This window comes from Odontesthes bonariensis, chromosome 12, assembly GCF_027942865.1.
Source record: "Odontesthes bonariensis isolate fOdoBon6 chromosome 12, fOdoBon6.hap1, whole genome shotgun sequence".
Taxonomy (NCBI): Eukaryota; Metazoa; Chordata; class Actinopteri; order Atheriniformes; family Atherinopsidae; genus Odontesthes; species Odontesthes bonariensis.
In genome coordinates, this window is record NC_134517.1 from 4,811,944 (window position 1) to 4,824,365 (window position 12,422).

General features: G+C 40.7%; 1 protein-coding gene across 2 annotated transcripts in view; it reads right to left on the reverse strand.

The window, feature by feature from the left end:
• Nucleotides 1–536: 536 nt before the first annotated feature.
• The window catches only part of epb41l5 (erythrocyte membrane protein band 4.1 like 5), a 48,101-nt gene continuing 36,215 nt past the window's right edge, over nt 537–12,422 (reverse strand). The window contains exons 17-26 of one of the 2 annotated variants that reach the window (XM_075478953.1): nt 10,267–10,418; nt 8,251–8,348; nt 8,024–8,164; nt 7,112–7,179; nt 6,097–6,168; nt 5,126–5,201; nt 4,563–4,643; nt 3,065–3,127; nt 2,743–2,882; nt 537–2,400 (exon numbers count right to left, since the gene is read on the reverse strand). In XM_075478953.1, coding sequence (XP_075335068.1) covers nt 2,331–2,400; nt 2,743–2,882; nt 3,065–3,127; nt 4,563–4,643; nt 5,126–5,201; nt 6,097–6,168; nt 7,112–7,179; nt 8,024–8,164; nt 8,251–8,348; nt 10,267–10,418 — 961 coding nt within the window. In that variant the 3' untranslated portion in view covers nt 537–2,330. Of the gene's footprint in view, nt 2,401–2,742; nt 2,883–3,064; nt 3,128–4,562; nt 4,644–5,125; nt 5,202–6,096; nt 6,220–7,111; nt 7,180–8,023; nt 8,165–8,250; nt 8,349–10,266; nt 10,419–12,422 lie in introns of both variants that reach the window. The other variant, XM_075478952.1, reaches the window with a different exon arrangement.

Genomic DNA, 12,422 nt, shown 5'->3' on the forward strand with positions numbered 1-12,422 from the left:
AAAGGCTGAAATTAGCACAACAGTGCAGTCAACAGATTCATCTCACCAGAACTCCAAGCTGCTTTAACTCCAGGCCCATTTCAAGGATTTCAGAGTCGAACCTTTTTACCACCAGCTCGTACTTAAATTAAGTGAATCAGACACACAATGCCATGTATATGGTGGACAAGCAATTTAGAGTTATGTTATGGGAGGAATAAAAACTCGCACAATCCCGTTAGAACAAAAAAAGGGTAAAAATGGAACTGTACTGCCATCTAGTGGCCAAAAGGCCAACGCACAATATGACACAACAGCTCCAGTTCATCAAATATACCGCACAGCACCTACTGTACTTAACTTCATGAGATGAATTTTGGTGACAATAGTTACTGTATCTAACACACAATAAAGGCTTTACTTTGTTACAGATCAGCTAGATTAAAAGAAGAGTGTGTTGTGATATTTTACCTTAAAAACACCTGATCTACAGCAGAACCCGACAGGAACCCAACAGGAACCACTAAACAGTCATTGATCACTTCATTTCAACATCAAAAACAATAAAAAGGAATGAGAAACAACTGTCTCCTACTGTAGCAAAGCTTTACTGAGTCATGGTCAGATAATCCAGAAAAAAATAGAAAATTGATGTGAGACATAAATCCAGTAATCAGTCATACATGTCCTGCTGCTGCTGCTGCTGCAATTAGAAAACATCCCGAGGCTGAACATCTGGAGTACCTATGACAGCATCATCTTCAGAAAATATATATATATGTATAACTACTTCATGACTACAGCTGGCTGATGCCATACTGACAATACATAATCACCTATGTGCTACCATACTTTTGAACATTGGAACCATTCCACTGAGTGGTAGCATAAATACTGCTCACTGCTACAGTAAGAACACATTGGAAAAACAACCCCTTGTTCAAGATAATGGAATCATCATCATACTGAAAAAGACTACACATAACTGGAATGAATGTCCAACTTGAAGACTACAATAGTTAAAAAATAAGCATCAGTGTATTATACTAAATCATTTGGAAAGTGGAGCAACAGACCTCACTTTCTCCATGTACAAAAATCTGCTTTGAAGATATTTCACAGGTTTCCTTCCACTTCTAAACCATGTCGGCCACTGTGAACTTAACATGAGCAGTTGGAAAAGTGACACAAATCTATACTGTTTCCGGCATTCTTAGATGAGATGTGTTGAATACATTCAATGACATAAGGCAGGTAGGTAGCTACAACATGTTCGGAGTAAAGTCAAACTGCTGTCTGAAAGAAGCCGTCTAGTTACACGACTCCATGCGCTCAAGTGACAACAGCAAGTGGTCAGCTCTCACTACTGGCATTCACATGCCTTGGTCCAGAGGCTAAGCTGACCACAGAAGCCATGGTGTGGAAACAAAGTGGGGGATAAAACTTAAATAAAATGTTACAACTTAAAACAGTTTGCCAGAGAGACGCAGAGCCAACTACCACTGGTGATCAGTTCCTGGTTACGCTGCTACCAAAATATGTGAGTTCAGAGAGTTCTGCAATGGGCATTTTAAACAAGTGAAACTACAGAAAGGTAAGAAATGAATATTAAAAACATATTTCTAAAACCAAAGTGGTCATTTCACTGCAGAGTCCAGTGTTGCAAAGAGAATCCAGTGAAGCTTTCTAACCCAAAGGCTGCAACAGACGACTTCCACAGTGACTAGTTTAAAAAAAAAAAAAAAAGAAGATGCGAGTGGCTACAGGGAGACTTCTGAACCAGACCCACGCGTTTCATCATGCTTGAGGTACAGATGCCTTTCTTAGTGTGGTCTTCACAGTCATTTTTCCAGTGTACTTCAGCAGCTCTACGTGTGAGAAGCTCAGAGATCCAGTGGTGCGCACCATTAGGGCTACAACAGCATCCAGAGGCCACTAAAACAGACAACCTACCATTTAAGTCACCTTTCAGTCAGAGGCTGAATTCCCATCAATCTCTGTACCAAATGAGACTTTGTGTCAGTTCCCACCTGCTGGGAGGTGGTGCTGCTTGATGGAGGCAGAGGTGTGTGTGGGTGACTCAGAAGGTGGCAGGTGGTGGAAGAAAAACAGGAAATGTACACACTCTTAACTTTGAACACTAGAGCATTGTTCGTTTAAAAAAAGATGTGATCTGAAAAATAAAATGTCCTGTCATTGATCTGTGAGTAGTCCATCTGTTTGTCAGTGTGTGTGCAACTAGAGATGCAAGTGTACTGCTTGAAAGCTGCCTCGTCCTTTCCTCCGAGCCTCAGTTTGTGGGAAAGCTGTTGGAAAGAGGAGTGTTGTGATGGCGGGTCCTCTTCCTTTCATCAGAGCTCAGTGGTCAACAGACCCCTGGGTTTGGCTCCATCTTCCGAGGTGGGTGGTTGACCCACAGTGCTGTGGGACACGGGGCGGGAGAAACACTTTACTGACAGAAGCATTCAACACACAGCCCTGTGCCAACTGGACATTCAGTTGCACTTGAGTCCTGAAAAAGGCAGCTTTAAGTTGCTGCCTGGGATTTATCTGTTTATCACAAACAATACCAGTCACATGCTTGGTCACTTATTTTACTACCTCTGCAGGGTTTTACACACTGAAACAGTGTCTGACTCATGTTTTCTGAAAGCAGCCAAGCTGAAGAAAGGTGGGATTTCTGCTCATCAGCACAGGCCGGAAGACTTTAAAGCTTTGAAACAAACTTCAGGTGCTTCGGGTTTAAAGCGCACAGGACTTTACCTGGTGGAGATGGCATTACGTGTGTGAGCGAGGTGGGGAGGGGTTGGGGTGAGAGCTGCTCCCCCATCAGCAGGGAGAAGAGGGGCGACCTTAGCTGGGGGGTCTATGTCGAGCAGGCCGTTGGTAAAGATGCCAGCAGGCTGCATTAGAAAAGGATGAGGAAGAAGGATGAAGGGCAGCTCCTAAAGAGCCACTACAGCTGCCAGAGTAGAACAGCTATGCACGAAAAGACTCACTTTTAATATAATTTTAACAGAAAAGCCATCACAAACAAGAAGCCTGCAACTGTCAGGCCAAAGGGCATATAGAGAGGTGAACTCACAGCGGCTGTAGGGATGATCCAGCGGGGGGTGATCGGTGCTTTGGGCTGCTGTACAGGTGGGAGCTGGAACACAACACAAGACTGCGCTCACATCCTCCATCCAGCTCAGAAAGACTCAGAAATAAACTGTTTGCATGTTCTAATGACTACCCTGAATATTATGAAAAAATTCCATTATTTATGAATAATGCTAATAACATGAACGCATTTTTTTGTTTTTTTCCATGGAACTTTATCTCAATTGTTTAACGGCAGATGCGAACATAATAACACTGTTTAGAGACTTTTTACATGTTTGCACATAAAGGTAGAGTTACATGTCCCCTATGTAGAGGAAATGAGGCGTCAGAATGTACTTCAGAGCTCACTCCTGGATAACCCAACACAGAGCGAGCTGTCAATGTTGCTGGTTTAGAATAAAATCTTATTGCAGTCTGGTTGGTAGGACAGCTTTGAGAATGAAGTGACTGTCGCTGCAGAGTAATGAGGGAACGTTGTTTTTGAGAGAGCAGCTTTGCCTGCACATCAAGCGGAGGACAACCATGATGAGATCTTCTGCCGTGAACTGCTGTGAAAAGTTCTGTGCACACTGAAGCCCAAAGGTAACTGTGCCTTTCATACAACTAGGACAGAAGAAAGTGAAAGCCGAGGGAGAAGCACCAAAATCTCATGCACACAGCAACGCTCTCATTAACACGGAGATCTCCTGCAGTAGACCACTGTGCAGCGGGCGCTGAGTGGAATTACCTGGTTTTTAGGCTCAGGTGGGCATCATCACTGACCTCTACACATATCAGGGTGCTTTAAAGAGCTATGGCCTGAAGGCCTGAGGGGGGTCCGACCAGTATGGGACATGGGACGGTGCACAGGCAGCACGGGCTGCAGGATTTCCTCCCAGTGAAGTCAGTGACTGATTGCAGGATCTAGAAAACCTCACATTCAGAGAGTCTTGTTGCCTCTGGATCACCTTGGTGGGAAAAATATTCCCCGACTTGAAAACAAATGCTCAAGGGGTGCGGGGGTTTTCAGTCTCCACTGTGGCAGCAGAGTGGGGTATAAAAAAACAGCCATGAAAACTCATGTGTCTGAGGAAAAAAAACATCTATGCAGCAGTCTCCTTCATGCATTGGATCACATAAACGTTGCGCTTATTAACACAGAACCGCCTTAATAAGGACATGCAAACTGCTGAGCTCCAACAGTATCAAATAGATGCTTATTTTGAGCTCAGTTTCAATGTTCGTACAAAACTGGAAAACACCTTTAAACTGGGGTTTGGTTGAGTGAGCAATGTTGAGCTTGGGTTCGGAGCGCTGACCCGTATTTGCTCCGGGTCACTGTGTGCGTTGGCCTGAAACAGCCGTGAATTACTGCTGCTGTCCATTCAGGAGTACGTCACATCATGGAAGCCTTTTCTGTGCAGAGGTGCACAAACGAGCTACCAAGAAGGTTTTATGACAGATGATTGAAGAAACTCCTCCAGTGCACTGACACTTACCGGGGGAGTCGGGTCAGTGAAATCAATCAGGTTGTCAGACAGCAGGGCAGCGTTTTGTAGATCAAACTCCTCCGCTTTAACCTGCAGCGTGATGAGAGCAGTCTTTACCACCACATATAAGCAAGAAATGCACCCAAACCACTCTGCATGATAACTAAATAGGCTTCAGAATGTCCAGACCAAGGCTGAGATGAAAAATCAAAAGCAAGTTCATGTCGTGAACTAAAGCCAACATTCTTGAATATTTAAACTCTGTAAGATGTGCTGGTGCATTATGGTGACCGTTTCTTTCAAGTGAGCCAGTTCAGTAAGTCATGCAGATCATCGTTCTCACACATGCACCGAATTGTTGAAGGGGCAGTTAAAAGTGCCCATAATGTCATGATTTCAAATGACAAAAAAAGAAGTCCAATCAATGGCTGAGAAATATTGGAAACAATAGTATTCCCAAGCTCCTTACAATAGGCACTTTGTACATGTTTATTAGTTCAGTAGTTACCAATATAGCTTCGCTGCACAACACAACAGTAAATAATTAGTATGAAGTCTAATCATTTTGTTACCTTTGGTGCCAAGCCTTCGCTGGCAGCAGGAATCTTGAGAGCAGATGGATTTAAATCCTCAGTTAACTTCTCAGAACTAAACAATGGACACAGAATAGAAATGACTGTACATACATGTTGGAGCACAGTGATGTTGTAATGCATTTCAAGTTCTTCATCTTTGAACAACACATGGCAACAAAAACTGCAACTGTTATTATCCATAACTTGTTAATAAATCTGTTCATTTCAGCAACAACAGCACATTGTAAGTTCTCCAGACTGCAGCAGAAAAGCAGCCTGAAAGGGGAAGCATTTCATGCCTCAATGAGCTCAGAGACACGCAGCGTTTGGGAAATGTCTGTTTTTGGTGTCACTCTCTGCCAGCAGTATCCAGGCAGAAATCAAGTCATGTGACTCTCTGTGTCACACACACACACACACACACACACACACACACACACACACACACACACACTCCTGCATTACTCAAAGACACCAACAGATGTCAGCAAAAACAACAGGTATCAGGCAACACCTTTGTTTCCTGTTTATTGGTGACCCTTTCCATGGTCCCAGTGATGCAGCCCTTAATGCTGCAGTTGTGAGTATAAAATTGTAGAATTACATATGAAGTTTGATACCACTGAAAGAAAAAAAAATTCTAAATCTCATCTAACCGTTGTGGCTGTTGATTAACTGAGTTAGAAGTTTTCTTTATTCTAAGAAATCCCTTCTTGACATTTTTTTACATAATATAAAAAATATGGGAAATATTTAGTTATGCTATGTTGCTTGTATTAAATGTTAGTGATGATTTTCAGTAAGTTATTCATTTGATTTAGCTCCACTTGAAATAAAAAAGGAAACATGTCAAATCCTCTATCGATGCACACAGTACAAAGTGAAACAGGAACACAAACAGATTTCATCTGATAGAAAAAGGAGGGTGTAAATTGCACACAAAGCATTGAGAAGAAAAACACACCGACCTGGCTGCAGCAGATGAGACCAGAGAGGCAGGTTTGATCAGCTCCCAGGAGTCTTGGATGTCAGGACGGCCGCTAACAGAAAGAGACGAGTTACTGCCCATTCGGCCGGTGCGCACCTTCAACCTGGCAAACAGACAACGCATGCTGCCGTTTTCATACTGCACATACCAGCATGACATATTCTGTCCGTTTTAGAGACAAAACAGGCTTAAATTGTTCCCACTGCACTGAGAGAATCTTGGCCCAACATAATATGTACTATAGTGTCCTGCTTAAAACTATATCACAGCTGTGTAAAAAAGCCCATTTTTTCCTGGTTCACTGTATTTTCAGACAAAGCATTTAGTAAATCCTTTTGTGTTTTTAAACAATATATTGCAGCCATAAAAAAAGGAACAGTAAGTAAAACCTTGTGTATTCAGACTTGAGACACTAGCAGCCTCCGCTAAAAACCAGTGTCAGATCATTTCTTGTCCAGAGACTTTTCTTCCTAAAAATAAAAAGTGAGGGGTGTAATATTGTGAGCAATGCGAAGAATTCTCATCAAAATGTAAAAGGTTAATCAGCAATAGCAGCAGGTAGTGTTGCGATTGGCTGGAACAAAGCACTGAATGACTCATAGCATGACTCATGGTATGAGTGCTCTGCACTAACTGTAAGGAATCCAGTGTCATGCTGCATACATACATAAAAAGTCACACACTCTAATATTTTGTTGGACCACCTTTAGCTCCGATTATGGCACACATTCACTGTGGCACACCATTTACTTGATGGGAGAGTCGGACCGGATCCCAAAGATTCTCAGTGGGGTTAAGGTCTGGACTCTGTGGGGCCAATTCATGTGTGAAAATTATGACTTATGTTTGCTTAGTTAAATCCAGGTGGCGAATTTTTTTTGGATTGTATTTTCCATTGTTAAATCTAATTATAGAAATTTAATTCCCACTTTTTTCCTCAATATTTTATGTTGAATATTGCCTCCACTTTTTTTCCTATTCTTTGGTGCTCCTACCTGGCAGAAGCCTCCTGCAAGTTACAGTTCTTATCTCCAACTATTAGGACGTGTTCCTCCAAAGGCCCCTACAGAGGAAAACAGGCAGACAGATTAGAGACTTTTATAAGACAGCAGAATAAAAACACACAAGTATAAGATTTTCCACATTTCTGGCATGCAACAGATGTCATGTTTTATCCTGTTGTGACACACACAGACACACTGAAGCTCATAATGCTAAAGTCTGCTCAAATGGAAGCCAACCTGAAGTGATGTGCAAAAAAAAAAAGTTGCACAGATACTTTGGTTTAAAGTATTACATAGTGGTAGGCTATTGGGCCTCTCAAGAAAAACGGTTTAAAGATTCATCAAAAATAAAATAATTATGGACTATAAAATTAGTTTTCATTATTTACTCACTACATTTCCAATCCTGATCCTCAGGGCACACAGCCCTGCATGTTTCCCTGCTCCAGCACACCAAATCACGCCAATAAGTCTTCATCAGCCTTCTGCAGAGCTTAAAGAGCTGAAGAGCTGACCCTTATATTTGGACGCATGGAAAACATGCAGGGCTGTGTGCTAGGAGGATCAGGGTTAGAAAACACTGATCGAGAACAACCAACGCCTCTATAATGCCTCTTCATATCGAACTAATATATTTGTTTCAAGTTCATGTAATTGTTTAATTCATAAGAGAGAAATACAGCAAATTAACAAAAAAAACTAAGACCAATGATGATGCTTTTCATCCTTACACATCTTCCAGATAAAAATCACTAATCAATACAATGGAAGCAATGTATGGAATAGCCAAAAGAATTGAGAAACTAAGCCTGGATAGTTCAAATAAACTGTAACTGTATCAGAAAGTGTCTTTCTTCCTTTCATTCCTTTCCTTTATTCCTTTCCTGTTCAGTGGAATCTAACCTGCACTTTAACAGCAGCAGCCTCAGCTTGAGCTTTCAGGATATTGCTCTTTAGATCCTCTGGGGTGTGCAGTGGAGTGACAACTGGACTACTGCCTGTACTGTTCAGACCACACTTCTCTGTGATCTTCACCACATCATCCTGTTGGAGAGGACAAACAACGGAAAGGGTTAGTCATCTATATCAGAAAGGCAACAAAAGTGTTGCTTTTAGCAAATGAAACCCACCTGATTGTTCATGACCATATTAACGTTGATGTTATTTCTTGGAGTAGGAAGGAGTGGACTACCATCCAACTCCAGCTGCTTCAGACGAGCTGCTGCTTCTGTGGGGACAAGAACAGCTTTAAATAGAATTATAAAATCATTCTTACTAGGGATGCACTGACTGTGAAATTCTGGGTCAATACAGACGCTAAAAACAATCATTGAGCAGATGGCTGATAGAGATGTTGTTATTTTTCCTTGAATTTCCAGGTAAACGATGAAATGTCTTATTTCAAGACCATTTCTAGGGCTTTTCATCTTGTTACACCAACTCAATGACTTATTTTGTGCTTACAAGCCCAATAACATGTTTTGTGCACGCTCAGGTTAAAGTCAATGTGACTCAACCAAGACACAGCAGAGAAATATCAGCCAGTGCCATCTGTTGATGTTATCCTGATTGCTGGTAGGCCGATTGCTGTCAGTAAGACCATAATAGGCAGATACTTTTGGCAGATATTCCAAAATGTTGCAACATTTGTAAACAGAAAGCACTGATTTTCAAATGTCAAACAAATATTTGAGGACATTATGAGACATGTTCACCATTTCATGCCAAATATGAGCGCATCTTGGTTTTGAAGGCAGCAGCATCTCTCATGTTTCCCACTGTGTAGCATCACCAACAGTCTGTGAACATGTGGAACTGAGGAGACAGTTGTTGGACCTTTGTTCTATTCTCGTCTGACAGGATTCTAGCTGCTGATGCACCAAATGTTTTCAGGTGGTCAAAGGTCTGGACTGCAGGCAGGTCAGTCCAGCACCCAGACTCTTCTACTACAAAGCCCTGCTGTTGGAATAGATGCAGTATGTGGCTTTGCATTGTCTTGCTGAAATGTGCAAGGTGTTCCCTGAAAAGTGGCTAGTTTAAAAGGCACCAATGCACCCCCATAACATCAGATATTCAGGCTTTTGAACCGAGCACTGAAACAAGCCAGATGGTCCCTTTCTTTAGTCCAGAACTGTTTTTATCTATAAATTACTAAAAAAAAAAAGCAGAGAAAATATGACCAACTGACAGTTTAACATATTCATAGTCATACTGACCACACTAAATTTCACGCTGTTCTACTCTTATCTTTCCCATGGTCGACGTTGTGGGAATTCTAACTATTATTTCCTCTCTATAAAGAAGGCACTCTTCTTGTCTCTTCTGCTATTTTATATTCTAGTTTGCCAACAAATAGGCCAACTAATCAGATTACATTGAATAATAAAGAATAGGAAATTTAGTAAGAGCTGACAATGGTTGAAAAACCTTTAGACCTTTAACTACTGGAAGGGCTCTCTAAGAAACGAGAGACACCTACTTTCAGAGACAGATCCAGATGTTCTGTTCATAGATAACATGACTTCGCAGCGCAACAGCTATAGGCAATTTACAAGGTTGTTTGGCTGTAATAATAGTGTAGCTGCTTTTCATATTATTATAGGTTTTCCAGCATCTGATTATTTTCTGTATATATATAGTCAAGATATATAATTATCAAATGTGACCTTATCAGTTATTGTTATTTAGTTTTTTAATAATATTGAATGAATTTCAGAAAATGCCAGTGTATCGTATAATAGTTTAGTACAGCATCTGTAAATGTAGGTTTCAATGTTATTTCATTATCTGAAAGACTTCAAGCAGAAGAAATGAATGTATCTATAGAACCTTTATCATGAGAGATTATTGTGTTTTGAATGTAAAGGTCAAAATGACTTCTTCTGGCAATTTTAGTACTTATTGTTAATGTAGTTCTACCCGAGTGTCCAAAGATTAGGGTATTTATTTTCGGCCATGTCCACACATAAATGCCTCCATCTTCTGATGAGGTTATGTACAGTAGAGGATGAAATATTCAAACATTCCCATTGAGAAAATGTATTTTTGAAATTAAAAAATAAATAAAAATAAATAAAAATCTTCAGTTTCCAGCATTATTATATTGTCACTGTACGCTGTTGAAGGTATGGTTGTTCGAGCCTCACCAGCGAGACTGAGTGGATTTTCTGTAGTAACACTGGCTGTGGCATAGGCACTGGATGATGCAGGCTCGTCTGTAGTCGACACGGGGGGAACGACAGGAGTTCTGAGGATATCATCTATGCACGTCTCCATCAGGTCAGCAACCACAGGCACGCTGGAGGCACAGGGATAACAAAACAGGAGAAAACACTTCAAAGACCCGTCATCAAATTTGCAGCGATTAACATGAATAGATTTAATATAAAACAAACGACCAAAAACATGTCACCTAAAAAGTATTTAGGATTACACAGCTTACCTCTGTTATCCGTAAGATTTGAATGGACTCTTCTGATAAAAAGGGCTGGTTTTACCATCATTGCAGACATTTTAGAAAAAAATACCATTATGGCGCCAAATACTCCAAAAATGGAAATTAGAATAATACTAATAAAAATACACAAATGAAAATAAGCCACTGTAAAACCATTTAAAGAGCCAGAGTCCGGATATAAGCATTTAAAGCAGGTAATAATGTGGGGTAAAAACTTTGAGGTGTTTGAAGCAAACATTTGACACAAAGATTCTGCTAGTAGTTCTTCCAGCAGCCTGGTTAGTCACCAATTATATATGTGTGGAGAGGACAACAAACAAAAAGATTGCAAAGTAAATTACAACGCTCGGTCCAAGGGCTCAAAAAGCAAATGTATTGAAACACTCCCACGTGTGAAGAAATTCCTGGAGGAAACAGTATGGACAGTAAGGATGTGCCCTGCCATCATGAGGGAAATAAATCAGGAGGAAAAACCCAACAAAGGCATACCATGGACTTAGTGTGTGCTCTTAAACGAACACCATACAGAGGTGTGCTTTTGTGCAATCATGTGAAGTCCCCATGCATGTAGCTGATACTTTCAAAAGTTAGCAAGTTTGTGTTCAAAAGCAATGGTACCAGTTCCATGACAGCAAAGGATGAGACAAATCTTTACTGTACTGTACATACCTTCACTCAATGCATTAAAGGGATAAAAACAAATTTAAATAACTTCTGTGTCATTCCTGTTTTTATTCTCTAAAATGATTTGAAATAATTTAAAGAGATACACTTCATTTGGTCAGTCAAGTAAACATCTAACTAAGCAATGATACTGTTTAATCATCCTCTTGGTGTAACTAACAGTTATTCAACACAGGAGCTGAGGCGCGAGTGACCAGTTTAGCATCCATCCACTTCTACATAATGGTCTCTTCTCTCAGGGTCCTTTCATCATACCTTCTTTGCCAAGCCAGCACCACAGTTGTGTTCACAAGATAAAGTGACCTAAATCCATCTCGAGGAATTCAGTGTTGAACATTTCAAACCATCATAATGGAAGCTGGATGAGAAGGTGCAGTTGAAATATTTTCTGATGGGCAAAATGGAAGCTGTACAAGCTACCACCGACAAGCAGAAAAATCTTCACCAGAATTAAAAAAAAAAAAAAACACTTTCAAGAATCAACGTGCAAATTGGTTTGATCTGGAATATTTGGAATGTTGCTCTGCAAACCTGTGCAAAGACGAGAAAGATATCAGCCCTCTTATCCAACTCCCTTTAAAAGCACAGCAGCAGATCAATGAAATGTTGGAACAGAGTGAATACAAAACAAATCAGATTTCATAAAAAAAAAAAAAAAAAAAAAAAGGGATGGAATTCAAGCTCAATTAACATATCATGGTGTTTTAAAGATTACAATTCTACAAAAACAGGAAATTCTTTCTGAGTGAAAATAAGGAGCAAAGAGGAGAAAAACCTCAAGAAACAATGTGACCTTCAGTATCGTTTCCCCGAAGAGTCGAGAGTGGAACTGAATTCCTAAGCCTCACACTGATACCATCTTACATCAGTCGGCCAGCTTCACTGCGTGTTTGGGAGAGAAGGTCAGGGGGGGCATGGAGGAGGAGGAAGGGGACAGCGACTTCAAACTTTCACTGAACAAACATGAAAAGAGGAAAGGCATGACATGAAGTGATAAAATGTAACATTATGGAGCAGGAGATGCTGTGATGTCACGATTTAGAAATGTCAGTCGGATGTTGGTCTGATGAATTGGTACTCTGAGCAGCTACTGCTGAGAAATGCTTCATCCAATAAGGCGTAACATGAAAGTTCTTCCATGCTGTATGGTCCCAACCACAA